The sequence below is a fragment of the Schistocerca cancellata genome, chromosome 2 (genome assembly GCF_023864275.1).
Source record: "Schistocerca cancellata isolate TAMUIC-IGC-003103 chromosome 2, iqSchCanc2.1, whole genome shotgun sequence".
NCBI lineage: Eukaryota > Metazoa > Arthropoda > Insecta > Orthoptera > Acrididae > Schistocerca > Schistocerca cancellata.
Genome location: NC_064627.1, coordinates 78,180,889 through 78,201,645, shown reverse-complemented (window position 1 = coordinate 78,201,645; position 20,757 = coordinate 78,180,889). Strand labels below are relative to the sequence as shown.

Genomic DNA, 20,757 nt, shown 5'->3' with positions numbered 1-20,757 from the left:
CAACAAAATTCACACTCCAGGCGTCTGCAGTGTATTCGCAGCATTCTTTGTGGAGCACAGAAAAACTCTGGTTTCGTTGCTGCTTTGGTAAATGCTCCCTCGGCGCTGATCTTTCACCTTACTCTCTCGACGATCTGCATGTGTGTTAAGTCACGTCATTTTTTCTGTTATCGTAGTCATTTGATCAGGAAGAGGATCATTGATTCTTCAGTTTCTCCTTTAAGTGCAGAGTGGTAGCTGAGAAAGCGTGCTCGCTTCATTATCGTGAGCAGAGCGGAATTATTTTGTTGTCGGTGACGAGCTTTTCGATTTGCATAATCAATCGCCGTAGCGGCGTCAGAGATGCGATGTCTTTGATTCTATTTTGTTTTTTTTTTACTTGTTTAGTATTCTACGAAGTCATCAGCGGCATCCTTACTGTGCCCAGACCGGATGCATTACTAACTAATTGTTCGTAGAGCCTGGCAGCGATAAATTGCGTAACTGTGCGGGCTTTGGGAGAGACGTGGTCGCTCAGATTACGCTATCCCGTCTGCCACAAAGAGTGTTACAGCAACCAGCAGTGCCGAAAGTGGCGAGAGCTGACCCTACAGCTGTCTCTGCAATTCAGAATCCAGTCTTCCGCTGACTCCAGCGCCACGACATGGCGTCCACAGGTACAGTGCGTTACCGGCGGTATTTGGAGGTGTATATTTATGCAGCTTTTGTGTTAGTGTTGCTCTGTTCGAAGACTGGTTGGATGCATATCTTAACGCTTGTCTACCCTGTGCAATTCCCTATACTCCAGAATAGCTACTGCAGCCTGCACACACCTCAACCTACTTACTGTCTTACTTTATTAGAACCACAGCCTCCGTCTCCAACTTTTACGACCCCAATCCTCCCCCCACCCCTCTCGTTGGAGGTCATCTGTCTCATCGGATTGGGGGACGGGAAAGGAAGTCGGCCGTCCCCTTTCAAAGGGACCATCCCGGCATTTCCCTGGAGCGATTTAGGAAAATCACGGAAAACCTAAATGAGGACGGCCGGACGCGGGACTGAACCGTCGTCCTCCCAAATGCGAGTCCAGTGTGCTAGCCACTGCGCCACCTCGCTCGGTATCCTTCTCGTCTCTCTGCTTCCAAAGTGATGATTCCTTGATCCCTCATCCTACAACTGGTACTTTCTTTTAATAAGGTTATGCCATAAATTTCTTTTCTCCCGAGTTGGATTCAGTATATAAGTAGTTATTTAGTCTGTCCATTTTTCTTCAGCATTATTCTGTAGCACCACGTTACAAAATATTTTAATATTGCTTGCGCTGTTTATCGGCCATACTTCACATCTGTACAATGTTACACTCGGCACAGATACCTCCATAAAATAATTCCTATCATTTACATTTCTATTCTATTTTGACAAATTTATCTTTGTCAGCTACACTTTTATTGTTATTTCCAGTCTGCATTTTATATTCTCTCTGCCTAAACTAATGTAACTTATTTTGTTGTCCAAAAAGCAAAACTCAACGACTACCTACAGCGTTTGATATGCGAATTTCCTCAGTGTCGACTGATGTAATTTCATCACATTCCATAATCCCTGTCCTACTTTTGTTCGTGTCAATCTTTTAACCCATTTCCAGGACAAAATTCATTCCGTTCAACTGGTCTTAAAAGTACTTTATTGTCTCTGACATAATTACGATTTCATCATCAAGTCAAGAAGATTTTACTTCCCCCAATGACCTTAAAGTTCCTTTCAAAAATTCTCCTTATTTTCTTTGACAGTCTACTCAGTGTGCAGACTGAGTAGCACCGGGGATAGATTAGAACACTGTCGCACAACTATCCCAACTGCTGATTCCCTTTCATAGTTTTCATCTCTTATAACTGCAGTCTGGTTACTGCACAAGTTGGAGATAAACTTTCACTCACTATATTTTATCCCTACTGTCTTCTGAATGTCAAATAATGTAGAACAGTCAACATTGCCAAAAGTTTTCTCTGTATCTACAAATGCTATTTGTGGCGGATTCTACTAGTATTTCGACTCTTCTGTAAATAAAGCGTGTCAGTGTATTCGTACCTGTCAGTACCCGCCTTGTTTGGAATTGCAATTTTATTACATTCTTCTTGAAGTCTGTGTCTATTTCGCTGCCTCCACACCAGGAGGAAAAATTTGCTCATAGTTGACCCTCCCTAACATCTCAGTAACGTTTAGGGAATTTCGTCCATTCCATTGCCTTTGTTTGGGTCTTGCGCTAGTCTATCAAATCCAACTCATAGTATCGTACGTCTCTTCCGATCTTCACTTACGTCCTCTTTGCTGTGTCCAAGACAATGTTATTGAAATCGTAATCCTTGGAGATTCACTCAAAAATGTGAAGACAATAAAAGTATTACAAGTAACAGTTTATAGGTTGCATGGTTTGCAACACATTAGAGGAAATTATATTTGCAAGTTGCTTGAAATTTTTATTCAGTAAACGGAACTTGTTCTAGAAGTCCTTTTAAATATTTTAAAGAATGTGCTTAATATCTCATCTAGTCAGCCCAAAGCATTTCTTCAACATTACAGTAATAAATTTTGTCCAGAAGTAAAGTCCTATGTAACGTCTTTAAAACACTCCATAAAATACATTTGAAAACTCCATTAAACGTTACATGTGTCAGAGGTGCAACTGTATTCGTGAAGGCCAAATTTCGATTCCTTTTCAATGTTCTCTCCCTTCGGTTGGTGGCACAACAATGTAGTATTTAAAAGTGAAAGTGCACAACTTACGGTTTACTCTAATGATATTCGCATAGTGAAATGAGGATATTTTTACGTGATGATTGTCTAATAATTCTAAACCTAATATCCGTCAAGAAGAAGAGAATTCGAATCCTATTTAGCTTATAATGTTCAAGTAAGAACTCATGTACGGAAACTTTTCTTTCCTGTATAACAAAGTGTATGAAATGGGTTGAGCGAATAGGAATAAAATCTGAAATCCGTGTATTCAGTATTAGGACTGAAATTATGTTCTTTTGTAACGCGTAATGTCTGTCAGTCCCTGAAGACCTTTAAAAAATGTACACCAAGCCTAAACAAAACATTATTAAACCTAGAAAATGTTACAGTTTTTACTAGTCGTATTTCCGTTTAGGGCACCTACCTAGGGCTTTTCTAAACAATAGCTACAACACAGCACATCTACGTTTGTAGCTTAAAGCTTCAGACAGATTACGGCGTAACGTAGGAAAATGTATTAGACATACTGACCACTATGCAAGTAGGTGACTCGCAGCTCCGACTAGCCATCACAGTTAAACCATTTAAAAGACACATCAAAATGAATTACATTAAAATCATTAAGACATCATGAGGAGACACATATGAATGGTAGTTCTTAACATTCAGTAAAAAGCATATCGAGGTTACAAGATATTTAAATCCAGAGGTACAAATGGTCGTTTTAACTATGTGATATAAACCATTGGTTAAGCAAACAAGCTACAAATCATTTGAAAAGAGAGGAAATACAATCAAAAGACAATCTGTCTCCAAGAGAAAGCTGATCATTTGCTAAATGATCTTTGTAGCCAGGAAGAGAATGCTTACACATTTCTCTCTTTTCTAAAAATTCGTTTTGCACCTTGTATCCATTATGTGCATGATTTCCACATTAAGTAACGAAAGCGGTGGGGTAAGTCCTTTTCAACTTTAAGATTTTCTTCAGACGTTGATTATAAGCATTCTCGCCGTCTATATTCGATTGATAATCACAGAACCGAGTCTTAAATGCTCTTTCTATTTGTCTTATATAAAAGCTTGGGCATACGCTGCGCTGAACTTTGTATACCCCTAATTGTAGATATTTATCAATATGATGTCTCTCGTTACGTATAAAAAGATTAGTGAGATTATTATTGGTGAACGCCCCACTGAAGTCGTACTTTTTTAAGCTTTTATATAGGACAAACAGGAAGGGCGTTTACGACTCAGTTCCGTGAACATTTATTGAGTAAAGAACTCGAGAAGTCTTACAAGTCAACTCTGTACAACATTTTAAAGCTGAAAAGCACTTACACCCACTGCTTTCGTTACTGAATATGTAAATCTTGCACATTGTGGATAAAGGGTGCAAAATGAATATTCTAGAAGAGATTGGAATTTATAAGCATACCCGTCATGGCTCCAAAGATCTGCTGAATGAGCAGCTCTCTCTTGTCAACAGATTGTTTTCAAATGTTTTGTAACTTACCTATTTGCTTAACCAGTGGTTTATATCACAAAGTTAAAACGACCATTTGCACTTATCAATTCAAATTACTTATAACCTCGCTATTCGCTAAATGCTTTTTACTGCATGTTACGAACGACCAGTTCCAGCTGTTTGCTCCATATTTTTTTATGTTTCGACTGCGATGGCTAGTCGGAGCCGCGGGCGACCTACTTGTATAGTAGTCAGTGTGCCTAATACGTTTCCGTACGTTACGCCGTTATCGGGTTAAGGTTTTAAGTTACTAACGTAAATGCGTTGTGTTATTTACGAGAGCTACAGGCAGAGGTCCTAAACGGAGAGAGAACCTGTAAATACGCACTGGGATCTCGCGCTCGCCAACGAGTCGGATGTTTCAGCCGGGGCGGGCCCACTTATTCGCCTCACTGAACTGTTAAGAGTCTCGTCTGATCCCGAGCGATGTCAAGATTTTCTTGATGCTTTCCTGAAAATGCTACTCCAAGAGACGTGCCTGTTTCTGGAGGAGACCGGGCATTCTGAGAAATGAGTGTAGACGACTAGTGAAGCTCTCAAGCGAATGGAATATGCGTAGCCGGGAGTAGAACCGTTGCTAGTCAACCGAAGCGTCCGCTGTCGGGCGTTCGTCTTTGAACCGTTGTGTAATGATGTCATATTTTGGCGGCGTACTTAACACATGGAAATGGAGGAGATGCGTGACACCCGAGCACATTAACTTTCCTTTCCGAAGTACGGTCTATTGCCGGAATATATTAAACTCGAAAACTCCATGAAAATGCGTAAGCTGTCTCATTCCCGTGGCGGTGATGATTTTATGCTGCTGTGTCACGAGGAGACATTGAAACGACTGATCGGCGGGGAACCTAATTCGAAAACGCAAGGCAGGCCACGTGGGATCTTTTACTTGACTTATTGTTGAAACACTTCTCTCGCGAGGTGGGTGCCAGAAATCCTGTAGTTAATACTGATTGATAAGGTTTATATTCTTATGTATGTTATGTTGATTATGGTTATTACAAAAGGAGTGTTGTTATGCTTTTTAAACTTTATTTGACAATTGTCAGTTGGGTAGATATTTATTTGTAATAGTTTTTGAGTTGGTTGGAATGTACGAGGGCAGTTCAATAAGTAATGCAACACATTTTTTTTCCTCGGCCAATTTTGGTTGAAAAAACCGGAAATTTCTTGTGGAATATTTTCAAACATTCCCGCTTCATCTCGTATAGTTTCATTGACTTCCGACAGGTGGCAGCGCTGTACGGAGCTGCTAAATGGCGTCTGTAACGGATGTGCGTTGCAAACAATGGGCAGTGATCGAGTTTCTTTTGGCGGAAAACCAGGGCATCTCAGATATTCATAGGCGCTTGCAGAATGTCTACGGTGATCTGGCAGTGGACAAAAGCACGGTGAGTCGTTGGGCAAAGCGTGTGTCATCATCGCCGCAAGGTCAAGCAAGACTGTCTGATCTCTTGCGTGCGGGCCGGCCGTGCACAGCTGTGCGAACACGCTCGTTAGAGATGATCGACGGATCACCATCAAAAAACTCAGTGCTGAACTTGACATCTCTGTTGGTAGTGCTGTCACAATTGTTCACCAGTTGGGATATTCAAAGGTTTGTTCCCGCTGGGTCCCTCGTTGTCTAACCGAACACCGTAAAGAGCAAAGGAGAACCATCTGTGCGGAATTGCTTGCTCGTCATGTGGCTGAGGGTGACAATTTCTTGTCAAAGATTGTTGCAGGCGATGAAACATGGGTTCATCACTTCGAACCTGAAACAAAACGGCAATCAATGGAGTGGCGCCACACCCACTCCCCTACCAATAAAAAGTTTAAAGCTATACCCTCAGCCGGTAAAGTCATGGTTACAGTCTTCTGGGACGCTGAAGGGGTTATTCTGTTCGATGTCCTTCTCCATGGTCAAACGATCAACTCTGAAGTGTATTGTGCTACTCTTCAGAAATTGAAGAAACGACTTCAGCGTGTTCATAGGCACAAAAATCTGAACGAACTTCTCCTTCTTCATGACAACGCAAGACCTCACACAAGTCTTCGCACCCGAGAGGAGCTCACAAAAATTTAGTGGACTGTTCTTCCTCATGCACCCTACAGCCCCAATCTCGCACCGTCGGATCTCCATATGTTTGGCCCAATGAAGGACGCAAACCGTGGGAGGCACTATTCGAATGATGAAGAAGTTATTGATGCAGTACGACGTTGGCTCCGACATCGACCAGTGGAATGGTACCGTGCAGGCATACAGGCCCTCATTTCAAGGTGGCGTAAGGCCGTAGCATTGAATGGAGATTACGTTGAAAAATAGTGTTGTGTAGCTAAAAGATTGGGGAATAACCTGGTGTATTTCAATGCTGAATAAAACAACCCCTGTTTCAGAAAAAAAATGTGTTGCATTACTTATTGAACTGCCCTCGTACGTCCTTACCGCAGTGGTAACACCGTTTCCAGTCGGCTCAACGAAAAAGACCTGTCTGGCTTGGTTAGCACTTGGACGGGTCACCGCCGAGTGCTGTTGCAAAACGGGGCCCACTCAGACCTTGTGAGGCCAGTCTGTTGAGGAGCTCCTTCACTGAGACGTAGCAGCACCAGTCACGAAAACTGATAGCGACTGGGAGAGCAGCGTGCTGACCACGGGCCCCTCCGTATCCAGTGATGGCCTCTGGGTTGAGGATGACACGGAGGCCGGTCGATACCATTGGGTCTACAAGGCTGGTCTTAGGGTGTTTCTTTGGTTTTTGGAATGCATATTGATAATGTTAAACATTTTTTATTTCTTGTTTGTCGCTAGCCTATGTTGTTTGTGCCATGGTGTTATTATCCATGAGTATACAGGGTGTTACAAAAAGGTACGGCCAAACTTTCAGGAAACCTTCCTCACACACAAATAAAGAAAAGATGTTATGTGGACATGTGTCCGGAAACGCTTAATTTCCATGTTAGAGCTCATTTTAGTTTCGTCAGTATGTACTGTACTTCCTCGATTCACCGCCACTTGGCCCAATTGAAGGAAGGTAATGTAGACTTCGGTGATTGTGTTGACATGCGACTCATCGCTCTACAGTACTAGCATCAAGCACATCACTACGTAGCATCAACAGATTAGTGTTCAACACGAACGTGGTTTTGCAGTCAGTGCAATGTTTACAAATGCGGAGTTAGCAGATGCCCATTTGATGTATGGATTAGCACGGGGCAATAGCCGTGGTGCGGTACGTTTGTGTCGAGACAGATTTCCAGAACGAAGGTGTCCAGACAGGAAGACGTTCGAAGCAATTGATCGGCGTCTTAGGAGCACGGAACATTCCAGCATATGACTCGTGACTGGAGAAGACCTAGAACGACGAGGACACCTACAATGGACGAGGCAATTCTTCGTGCAGTTGACGATAACCCTAATGTCAGCGTCAGAGAAGTTGCTGCTGTACAAGGTAATGTTGACCACGTCACTGTATGGAGAGTGCTACAGGAGAACCAGTTGTTTCCGTACCATGTACAGCGTGTGCAGGCACTATCAGCAGCTGATTGGCCTCAACGGGTACACTTCTGCGAATGGTTCATCCAACAATGTGTCATTCCTCATTTCAGTGCAAATGTTCTCTTTACGGATGAGGCTTCATTCCAACGTGATCAGATTGTAAATTTTCACAATCAACATGTGTGGGCTGACGAGAATCCGCACGTAATTGTGCAATTACGTCATCAACACAGATTTTCTGTGAACGTTTGGGCAGGCATTGTTGGTGATGCCTCGATTGGGCCCCATGTTCTTCCACGTACGCTCAATGGAGCACGTTATCACGATTTCATACGGGATACTCTACCTGTACTGCTAGATTATGTGCCTTTACAAGTACGACACAACATGTGGTTCATGCACGATGGAGCTCCTGCACATTTCAGTCGAAGTGTTCGTACGCTTCTCAACAACAGATTCGGTGACCGATGGATTGGTACAGGGCGGACCAATTCCATGGCCTCCACGCCCTCCTGACCTCAACCCTCTTGACTTACATTTATGGGGGCATTTGAAAGCTCTTGTCTACGCAACCCCGGAACCAAATGTAGAGACTCTTCGTGCTCGTATTGTGGACGGCTGTGATACAATACGCCATTCTCCAGGGCTGCATCAGCGCATCAGGGATTCCATGCGACAGAGGGTGGATGCATGTATCCTCTCTAACGGAGGACATTTTGAACATTTCCTGTAACAAAGTGTTTGAAGTCACGTTGGAACGTTCTGTTGCTGTATGTTTCCATTCCATGATTAATGTGATTTGAAGAGAAGTAATAAAATGAGCTCTAACATGGAAAGTAAACGTTTCCGGACACATATCCACATAACATATTTTCTTTCTTTGTGTGTGAGGAATGTTTCCTGAAAGTTTGGCCGTACCTTTTTGTAACACCCTCTATATGCTGTTACAATGTGTACTACCAGTCGTACGGCGTGAATGGCTTCTGTTTCCGTTGTAGCTTTTGCTTGTTGGTGGCTGTTGTGAAATTAATTTTAGCAACGCAGAACAAATAGTACAGTTACAGCGCGATTAATTCCTGTTGCAAAAGATTTTAATTGGGCTGAAATTATTGCTCAGCTAATGACACAATTTCTACGGGCACCGTTCGGATTTTACATGCAAAAACAGCCATCCTCTTTCGAATATTACGTTTAAAAACCGTCACCCATAAATAACGCTGGACTGGAGTGAGAGTGATGTTTGAAATTTGGCCCACTTTCGCCTTAAGACAAGTTTTATCCGTTTGAAAGTGTCGTGGTTGTTTCGATATTACGTTCAGAAATACTGTTTTCTTGGAGGTTTTTGAAGAGCGCCACTTCTATGGACTACTTTAAACTTGTACAAATAAGTTATGACCTTGCACTAAGGTAGAGAGGCCGGCCGGTGTGGCCGTGCGGTTCTAGGCACTTCAGTCTGGATCCGCGTGACCGCTACGGTCGCAGGTTCGAATCCTGCCTCGGGCATGGATGTGTGTAATGTCCTTAGGTTAGTTAGGTTTAAGTAGTTCTAAGTTCTAGGGGACTGATGACCACAGATGTTAAGTCCCATAGTGATCAGAGCCATTTGAACCACTAAGATAGAGAAATGGATAAAGTCGAAACTATTTCGTTTATCGCATAATCTCTGCCCGTTGTAGACATACGAAGTCTTAACGTAGAGCTAAATGAACAGAAACAGTTTAGAGTGAATCAAATAAATAATAAAGTATTACGATATAATAGCAAACTCGTTTTAAAATATCTAGATTAATTCGGATTATAAGTGCAAAAAACAGATCTACGTTTCAGACTTTTGCGATTCGGTTCAACTTTTGTAAGAAGCTCGACAAATACATGTAATTTGTGGTCGTTCTGTTATTTTGTGAAAGCTATATCCATTGCCACGATGTAAGCAACATTGTTCGGAAGACAATAAAGAAACCTACACCAGATCAGTCTTCGCCCGAGTCAACAAATCTCTACTTCGGTTGCCAAGATATGGCAGCCTAACGTCAAAAATATCGTTGGGAAAATTGGAAACCAGAATGAAAAATTGTAGCGGAAAAAGGCTAATATGTCCTGGGCACAGTTATGGATGAAGGGAATTGGTCCTTCGACTTATCTGACAGCTTCGAATTCATTTAAACAGAAAATTTTAACACATTCGCGCTTTTTAAAGTTTTAATCCTACTTCCCCACCGCAGTGAACTCTCTTAGACCCATCCCCCGTTAAATGTATGGTTAGGTGTGTAAGAGCAAATAGACAAAAATTTATATGCTTCCAGAGAATGGGATGCATCTACAATAGGTAGTATCCCGGATGAGGATACATGCACCCTAAGCATTATTGACACATGTCATATTGCACTACATGACAAAAGCCATGTTGGAAGACAGGATGGAATGTGTTATGTTATACGACAAGACATAACGTATATGTTACACTACTTGACATGATGCATATTATTACATGACATGGGTATTCATGTCAACAAGTAAAAAAGCGCGAATACGTCAAAATTTATTGATTTAAATATCTTTGCAACTATCAGACAAGATGAGATGCTAGTTCCTCTTTTTTACACCCCTAACTCTGGCCAGGACTCATTCGTCTTTCGTGTGCTATGTTAGGAGCATTTTTCGTTCTGGTGCGAGCAGTATATCTATCGTTTTGAATTTTTTATTTATCGTTTGACAACCTGTGCCCGATCAAATAAGACGGCGAAAGTGAAAGTGAAACAGATTCGCAACTTTTCGATGACCACTTTCACGAAAGAGTGAATTTCTTTTGTCGGAATTAAGAACTGTTTTAACAACTAAAATTATTAACATTTTCCCTTGGGCTGCCAAACAATAATAGCTACATTTGAAGACGTCCTGTACTGTCTCTACAGTGCCAGTCGTAATGGTACGTGTAGAGGTCTCTGCCGAAACATGATATAGGGCAACACATGAATTTGAAGAGATTAACATTGTTGTGATGCTTGTATTCTGTATTCTGTACATAAATGTACAGCGTTTACCTACAAGAAGTTCCTTTCTTAATGGCATTGAACATTGAATGTACAGGATGTAGGGACTGCGAGAGATTATCCACATCTTGCTGAGGGCATCTACAGCACGGCAGAAATCACTAATTATGCGTTCCTCATCTTGATGGATGCTGCAGTAGTCGAAGTAACTGGAACAAGGCACTGTCTCCAGAGTCAGATTCTTCTGCTCTTCGATCAGTTCACACACCTGCTGGTTCTGTACTATGAAGACCCTGTATTTACTCAAATATATAAGTTCTGAATGCACTCTGCCCAAATCAGCGGTACTGTTAAGAGTCCTTCACTTGCTATCACTTTCTTTTTCAGCGTTTGTGCTGAATGCTGGAGTATTTGCATTAGCTCTAACAGTTGCGATTCCGATATTTCCAACGTTGGCACATCAGACACCGTGTACTACAGAAACAACTTATCCTTATGGGAAACCCGCAGTAATTGTCAAAGTAAGTGATGTAATGTATTGTCAGATTAAAGTTAATAGTAAGGTGAAATTAATAGCTCTAGACTATTCCAATTCATCTGTTCCATTTACAGACAACCGTTACATGCAGTCCAGATCATGATGGCCACAAAGCAGGCGTCTGTTCGAAATACGATATGGAGGTCACGAATCATATTATAATAGCGCATCACAGTCAGGAGACAGAGGTGGTGACGACAGGTAAGAGAAACTCAGCTGTTTATGATCGCCAACGCTCTTTAAACAATAAAGTATTATACACATTTTTAATAAAAATAACTATTATTAAATTAATTTGCCGCGTGTAGTTGTCTGCACAAAAGTGTGTTTCTCATTATCGTGTTATTTATAGTTACAACCTACAATTCAATTCTCATATCTATTGACATATTTTGGCCTTACTTTGCAGCTCTGTTCCACATGTGTAAATACACCAGCGCTCTTACACAGTTTGTATAAAATTTCTTGTTCTGGTCGTGAGCATAAGCCTATTGGAGAACAGACAGCCACTCGCAACTGATTACACTCGTGAGGGCTGAAGCTTCTTGAACAAACTGCTTAGAGAGCTTCATCTACCATGCCCTTCCTCTGATTATAAATATAGCAATCTGGTAAAGTAAAATATGCATTATTTTGAGGAGATGATGGTTGACAGTTTTTAGGATATGTACACAGCTATATTACTGAAAAATTTACGACACAACCCGTTATATTTATTAACAAACCATCTTTTGTTCTCTGCAACACAACAGAAAACCAAAATAAAGTACATCGCATCATCATAAACGAAAACTGTAAATGTAGTAGTCAACAAAACCTCCTCCGACTTCAGTGACCAGCCACATGAGAGAACTGCGTTAACAAGCGACCTTTAGAATAGAACACGTCGTCAAAGGTGTGGTAACGACTGCAACCAGTCGTGTAACAAATTTTTGAGTAATACAGGTGTGTGCAATAATCAGTTTTTAGGAAGGATAAACATGTTCAAAGAAACTGAGATTACTAGATTTGATCTGAAATTGTTTAATTACTAATACATGAAAAACAATTTACATTTACAACTGTTAGTAAATTCTGGAATTACAGATGCATACGTCAAAAGAAATATTTGCTTGATTTATCAGCTCCATAGTAATAAAATAAGAGGAACAAAATTTATAAATAAATTAAAATTGTGATTTTTGTGCTACAACGTACATATCCAGTTGTATAAATGTCAGGCTACATATAAAGCACACAGTACAAACCCCAGACATTTATAAAATTAAATAAATATATTTTTCGGAAATATGAGCTTATCGAAACTATTTTGACTAGTGGCTTGTCTCTTACAGTATTCGATCTTTCACTTCAGTTTCTTGTCTGAAACATGTTTTATTGCACTACTGACTAATGTCGCACATGAATTTATTTCACACCTGCGATCGATGTCTTAGCGAGTGTATTTCCATATATTGAACACAACTGTTGCGTCCATTATTATTAATCTTCACAGTGCTTACAGTCCTCATTAGGGAGCGCTCAAATTTCGTCAAGCAGCTCCAGAAATTGTACATCCGAGCACGAATATTGCAAACTATATCTGTGCCAACAGCATTCTGTGATTCGTAGTTATGGCTCTCGAACTCAGCTAATATCGCACAGGTATGTCTTCAGACATCTCGAGAATACGTTTTTTCTTTTTTTTTCAGAATGCTCCACAGTGACCTATTTTCGGTCGATCGCATGCAGAGTATAGGACTTCGACGAAGATGCGAGAGCACACTCGATTTCGGACAAGGTTCACAAACTGTGCAAACGTGTGGGACCTGAGTTTCTCCTGGCGTATACAACTTTCAGGAATTCAGCAAGGTAACAGTTTCAGCGACCGCCGATATTTCGGCAGGAGAACCCCCCGCCATTTTCAAGGCAAACTGCAACGGACAGGCGACGTACATGCAAGTTTAAAACCTCGGTACTTGGACTGAAGCAGGAAAGATAACACACACACTGAACACTAGTGCCACCAAAGATGACCAAAGTCAGAGCTATCGATAGTGAGACTACGAATTCGCAGGTGACGTAGCACTGACTCTGTTTCTTGACAAGGGAGAGAGCCGGATTCCAGAGTTTAAACAAAAACCCCCATCCCACGTAACCAGGTTGCTCGCTAATTTAATCTGAACTGCCTTCTTAATAACACTGTCCCAATAGCTGGATGTGCATGCCAATATCTCGGTGTTATATAATAACATTGGATGGCCAGTATCTAAGCAATGTTCGGCAATAGCTGATCTACTTGGCTACTGTAATCGTGTATGCCGCTTATGCTCAGTGTATCGGTCCTCCACGGTCCTGATAGTTTGACCAATATATGCCATGCCGCAGCTACAACGATCGGCGGTCGCTGAAAGTGTTACCTGGCTGAATTCCCGGAAGTTATTTGTAAGTTGTATACGCCAGGAGAAACTAAGGTCTCGCACTGTTTTCCTCTACGGGGAGGAAATGTATCGGTGTTTACGTAAGTTGGATAAACTTCGGAGCTGTCGAGTTAGATTTCAATGTGCTTTGTCGTTTTTATTGAGGTGTCGTGACGAAAATCATGTCCCAACATTTGCCAAGGTTGTGCACCATATTAATTCTCCTGCCGCCAGTCGCATCAAGCAACGTGCTGGCTTGGCTCTTCTTCGTGAAAGGATTCGTTTTACTCGTCGACGTTTGGATTCTGTTTCCAAAGAATTGTATCGTTTTCATTTTATGGTTGCATCGGAATTATCTGATTTCACTTGGTATTGGTTGCACAGTGCCTCATGGACTCAAGCTGACTGGGAATACAATTCCGTTACTGCCCGGCATTTGGAAAAGTTTGAACGTTTCCATCGCGCGGAGTCTGATGATATATCTCGACGTTCTGTGATGAATCTCCCCGAGAAATCTTTTGACGACGCAACCTTATCCGTGCTTGGGAAGTGTTTAAATTTTGCACCCACTCCGAAGATTTTGCCGGTAGTTGATTACATTAGTTCAATTGAAAAGGCAACTTGCAAACTACCTGCTGATGCTGCAGAGGAGGTTACGAGGGAGGCATGCCGTGTGTTGACTAGGGCTCGTCCACCCAAGAGTAATGTAGAAGCAGCAGAGAGGGCTGCTTCACGGTCTCTCAAAGTTGATCGTGATATTGTTATTTTACTTGCGGACAAGGGCAGTGCCATCGTTGTTTTAAATAAACAGGATTATGTACAAAAGATGAAACATTTACTATCTGACTCAGCGTATCGCAGAATCGATGCTGACCCCACAGAAAGTGTTGAGAGAAAGACCAACAGCGTCTTGAAGAAAAGTGGTTTGTCGCAGGACACTATCAAGAGTCTTAACACTTATAGTGCTGTTCGTCCTAGGTTATATGGTCTTCCGAAGATTCACAAGGAAGGGGTTCCTTTCCGTCCAATAATGAGTAACATCGCCGCTCTGACGTATCGTGTAACCGAGCATCTTGCTTCTGTGTTGAGCCCACAAGTAGGTCGGTGTGAACATTATATCAGGAACCCCGCTGACTTTTTACGCCGTTTGGAAGGACTGCGGTTGAATGACTCTGATATTTTAGTGAGTTTCGATCTAGTCTCTCTCTTCACTCGTGTTCCTCTGTCTGATTCGTTGCGGTTAATTGAGGCTATGTTTGGTGTTGAATTAACTAATCTCTTTCGGCATGTGTTGACATCCACTTACCTTTTATTCAATGACCAGTATTACGAGCAGACAGATGGGGTTGCGATGGGTAGTCAGTTGTCTCCTGTGATCGCAGATTTGTTTAAGGAAAACGTCGAGGAACGTGCATTGGAGTCGGCGCCTTTGAAACCCGCCTGTTTCTTTAGATATGTTGACGATACCTTTGTTGTTTTCCATCATGGTAGGGAGAATTTGAATTCCTTTCTAGAACATCTGAACTCGATCCACCCGAACATTCGTTTTACGATGGAGATGAAAGAGGGTGGTTGCCTTCTCTTTCTTGACGTGTTGGTTAGGAGGAAGGATGATGGATCATTGGGACATGCAGTCTACAGGAAACGTACTCACACCGACTTGTAGTTACAGGCTAATAGTTGTCATCATCCGGCTCAGCGTGAAGGGGTACTTCGTACCTTGGTACACAGGGTACATGTCGTTTCTGACGCTGAGACTTTGCCAGCTGAGCTGTCCCAACTTGAAGTTACATTTCGTCAAAATGGTTATAGTGATAGACAAATTGAACGTGCATTGCGCTATCGACCCATTGTACATCGGGCGATTGATGATAATTCTGAGTCGACACCTAAGTCTACTGCCTTTTTGCCTTACGTAGAAAACACTTCCAACAAGATCGGTCGTATTTTACGTAAATACGATGCGAATTTTTTTCCCGACCTCCATCTAAAATTAGAGCGCTTTTGAGTTCTGTTAAGGATGACCTTGGTCTGCGTAAGCTGGTGTTTATCGTATTCCTTGTAGCTGCGGCATGGCATATATTGGTCAAACTATCTGGACCGTGGAAGATCGATGTACTGAGCATAAACGGCACACACGATTACAGCAGCCAAATCTGCTATTGCCGAACATTGCTTGGATACTGGTAACCCCATGTTTTATAATATCACCGAGATATTATCATGCACGTCCAGCTATTGGGACAGTGTTATTAAGGAGGCGGTTGAGATTAACCTCGTTAACAGGGATGGAGGTTTCTGTTTAAACTCTGTTTGGAGTCCAGCTCTCTCCCTTGTCAAAAAACGGAGGGACAGAGGCAATGTTACCTCACCTGCGAATTCGTAGTCTCACTATCGATAGCTCTGACTTTGGTCATCTTTGGTGGCACTAGTGTTCAGTGTGTGTGTTATCTTTCCTACTTCAGTCCGAAAACAGAGGTTTTAAATTTGCATGTACGTCACCTGTCCGTTGCAGTTTGCCTTGAAAATGGCGGGGTGTCCTCCCGACGAAATATCGGCGGTCGCTGAAAGTGCTACCTGGCTGAATTCCCGGAAGTTATTTGAAAATGTGCAAACGTGTTCCCCTCCTGTAGGCCCCTTCCTACACCACCTCCTCGCTGTCCCTGGCCTTCCTCGTCCTCTTTTACCCCGTCGATCCCAGCAGAAAGCTAGTCTCTCAATGGAGCATCCTGGCTTTTTCGGATGGTGTGTCCGAACCGGCTCCACTTTATTCTCTCTATTTGGATGACAATAGGTTCTTCTCAAGTTCGATTCTAAAGGTCTTAGTTGAATATAACTTTTGGCCAAAAGATTTTTAAAAAAATTATCCTTAGACATCGACTGAGGAAGACTGGCAAACTCTTGGTGGTTGTAATGTTAATCTTCCTAGTTTCACACGCATATAGCAGCTCTCCTTTCACGTTTGTTCTAAATACGAGGGCTATCCAGAAAGTAAGTTACGATCGGTCGCGAAATGGAAACGACTATGAAAATCCGATAAAGCTTTGCAAAGATGTGTTGGGCAGTGCCTCTAGTATGACTCTAGGTAGAATTATGTCGCTCTTTTCATTCCTGAGCTCTTAGTGAGCGCGTAAAGATGTTATAGAAAATAGTGTCTCCCGGCAAGTACGAGGGCCTGGTGAGAATTTTCCCCTGAAGCTATGCAACCAACATTACATAACTGTCGTGCGGTTTCTTCTTCAAGACAATTCTCAGCCTCATTCTGCAGGGGCAATGAAGATATTCCTGATTCGTTTCAATTGGAAATGTTTGGTTACCGACAGTACAGCCCGTAATTGTCTCCCACTGACTTTCATCTCTGCTCACATGAACCGCTGGCTATGAAGACAACATTTTGGCACAGACAACGAGCTTTAGGCCAGCATAGAGAATTGGCGGAAAGCACTGGCGGCTGCCTTCTATGATGAGGGTACTGGAAAGTTGGTACAACGCTACGACGAATGCCTGAGTCAGAACGGCGACTACGTAGAGAAGTAGCTGAAAGGTGTAGCTAACTGTTACAAATGAAACATTTCTGATTTTCACTGTGATTTTCATTTCGCGATCAATCGTAACTTACTTTCTGGACAGCCCTCGTATATGTAGTTTACTTTTTGAATTAAAACACACGCAACACTTGTTTAATGTTCTACAATATTTATTATTCATTTTACAAACCGTTTTAAGGCTGTTACGCCATTATTAGGTACAAAGATAAATACATGGTGCAGTGAAATATTTTAGGATCAAAGATTTAAAACTAGTGCATTTAAGAGTACCTCATTTTCCGGAGATGAAAAATGTTAATATTAGATCAGAGGAAGGAACATGAACTATCTTGAAATAATGGAAATTAATAAATATATATCCATCTGCCCATGCTTAGTACTGAATGACCAGACTCAGTTGCCTAACTTGTTATTCTCCTAGCCCCTTTGACTGATTTATTGACTGTAGCATCCATAGTCGCTACGATGACATCGTGGTCACTAATCCCTGTCTATATATTGACGCCGTAGATAAGGTCGGGCATAGTAGTAGCTACACGTACAATTTTTTTTTTTTTGCGTATTGGCTGTCGAACTAGCTGCTCAAGACAGTTTGTGAGAAACTTGTCCAAAGGGACATCACAAGACAGCCTTCCTCTACCGCCTGCAATGAATCTCTAGACGTACCAATCTACACGCGGTTATTAAGTCGCCTCCAATTAATATTGCATGATCTGTTCATTCCGCGCTATCGAGTGTAGACTTTCTTCGAATGATTCTAAAATTGTCTTAACGGAATAGGGTGTCCGGAAAAAAAAAATTGCTCTGAGCACTATGGGACTTTACTTCTGAGGTAATCAGTCCCCTAGAACTTAGAACTACTTAAACCTAACTGACCTAAAGACATCGCATACATCCATGCACGAGGCAGGATTGGAACCTGCGACCGTAGCGGTCGCGCGGTTCTAAACTGTAGCGTCTAGAACCGCTCTGCCACCCCGGCCGGCGTCCGGTAAAAACATCGTATAATTAACTAGAGTTCACCTATAACTGTTCACGCGTCTGTATAATTTCACAGTCAGGCTCAGTTTCTACCTCTATAGACACATATTTTTGCCGACACCAGTGAACACTGCCCCTAATATAGCATCTCAAAAAATGGCTCTGAGCACTATGGGACTTAAACATCTGTGGTCATCAGTCCCCTAGAACTTAGAACTGCTTAAGCCTAACTAACCTAAGGACATCACACACGTCCATTTCCGAGGCAGTATTCGAATCTATCGGTTCCGAGAATAATTTGAATGCGATAATTTTCCTGGAGGAAAGGAGATGTAGAAACTTTGCTGCAAATAGTTAGTCGATTTACTGTTAAAATTTTGACAGCCGAAGTGTCTTAATTGTGTGTGCAGTCTATTTCGCTCTCTGTGTATCGACCGCTGAAAGTTCATCAACCTCATACTAGCATCTAGCCTGAGAAACATCCATGTACGCTCCACAAGTAGTCTGATACCCAAGTAGCTGCTTCCTTTCTGTAGCGCACCTCTGACCTATTAAGGAGAGTTCTGCAGTTCTCTACCCCAATACCAGCTCCGGAAATCTGCAGCCAATACCGTAACAGAATAAAAAGAGCCTTTGATTGAGTCCCTTCACTCTCCTCAAACCCGAAGGACCCCGATCAGTCCTGGGAACGATGCTGAAATTTATGAGCTCTATTTGCACTGTACGAGCGATGACAGCAGAGCATCACTTCGACCAGCCGCCGGTGCGAACTGTGGACGGGCTCAAAACCGTCCTCCTCCTGTGGTCCCCGGCAGACCGAATGTACATTGGATTTCGTTCTGGTCCTGCACGCTATTTTCGTGAGAGGCTGCATGATGCACCCAACATTAGAGCGCCCAGTAACCAGCAAACTCTCCCTCTCGTGCGCCTGTTCGGATGCTGCCGAAGGAGACGTCACCTGTCTACTCACAGGGTGAATGGGCGAGGCCAGACAGTCTGCCTGCACATTGACTCTGCATCTTGGACGCAACCAAGAGTTAAATTGTCGCCACCTCGGACGTGTTAGCTAAGACTGACGTGGCGCTCTACGAATTTTGTGACGTCACTTCCTGCTATATCACGTTGAAAAGTCACTTCGCCACGCGGAACACAAATGAGTTCTGCGTGCCACCTAAGGTGGAAACAATAAGATGCAAGAACACTCTCTATATCGAAAGCAAATCTTTTCAGGCGCCGTATTGTATTTGTCGAGTTCAGCTGAAATGCATATTTGTTGGGTTTTATGTTACAATCTTTCAGTGTCCGCACATATGCTGTTCCCAAGCACCAGCACATTCAACCTCTCAAGAATGCACTGTTATTTGTACGATTTTTTGTAACACAGCGACGGTAAACGTCATATCGTTAGTTAAAGAATTTTCAAATTGTTATTTTCGAGTTATACCTCGCCTATTATGAAACTAAGCCGATTGAATGCAATGTCATATTGAAGATTCTTAAAAGACGTGTCATTCTTGGTCTGATTTTTTTATAAATGAATGCCAGTTAATAGCACACGGGCGATTAAATGTTTCTTCGGAGGACCGTAACATACGATATAAGATCGTTCATTGCAGAACTTCAGTGTGGCGTAGTTGGAAGGCCGTAAGTTGCAAAGTAGTGTGTAGTGGGTTCACATCCCTCTGTATCCAAATGTTATTTACTTATTTTCATCTTCAGTTTTCTAAAAGGTTGTGATATTAGAAATAATTTTTGTGTTATTTGATCTTATGCAAATATAAGTGAACTCTCTGTCAGGACTGAGTTTGTTCCATATTGTGAACTATTATAAGTTGATATCGTTATTGACTGAACATGTGTCTTCCATTTCTGTCTTATTACATGTTGAAGGATATTGAAGGACTTATGTGTACTACAGACAGAACAACATGACTACCGTATGGGCAAGGGTGGACATCTGAGTTTTAATGGAGCCAACTTTGGAATTTTACGCACGTCCATGTTCAAACTGTAAGGAATGTTCTGTGAAGCGCGATGAACGGAGAAGACGACGGTCAGCTCTGTTACTGTCGTAACTCAAAAGCGGTGGGCTCGGAGTCATACATTATCACGAGAACAACTGCAAACACAATTATGATTTTCTTACGTGGTCCTAGTATGACACAACACTGATAGTATTCCCTCGCGATGTGTGGATTTCGCATCTGACCTCACCATTCTCGTGCTTGTGTCTGCAAAATTTTTGGTTCATGGCAGTTCAACGATATTCCGTCCCTGGTGACTAACGTTGTAAGGAGATATACGTTCCATGGCCAACGAGCTGCATAAGTACTTCGCAAGCATTAAAATTCCATTGTTTAGATTCAGGTGTCATCTTCTAAGCATCAGACTCCTACCATATGAAAATGTGCCCCATCGTACACGTTGTGACCAACAGAAAAATTACATATATTTACATACGCTGCATCGCCATACGCCTCGCTCTCCACATGACACGTGTCTCCAGACGCAGCAGTTGCCTACCTAGCAGCATCTGCTCTTCCACCTACGTGCACGTGGGTAAAATGTGTCGTGTGGTCCACGCTT

General features: G+C 42.2%; 1 protein-coding gene across 1 annotated transcript in view; it reads left to right on the top strand.

Moving 5' to 3' along the window:
* The first annotated feature begins 546 nt into the window (after positions 1-546).
* Positions 547-20,757, top strand: part of LOC126150994 (uncharacterized) — a 31,584-nt gene continuing 11,373 nt past the window's right edge. The window contains exons 1-3 of the mRNA XM_049915913.1: positions 547-656; positions 11,093-11,226; positions 11,318-11,444. Of these exons, the coding sequence (XP_049771870.1) occupies positions 644-656; positions 11,093-11,226; positions 11,318-11,444 (274 nt within the window). The 5' untranslated portion in view covers positions 547-643. The remainder of the gene's footprint in view (positions 657-11,092; positions 11,227-11,317; positions 11,445-20,757) is intronic.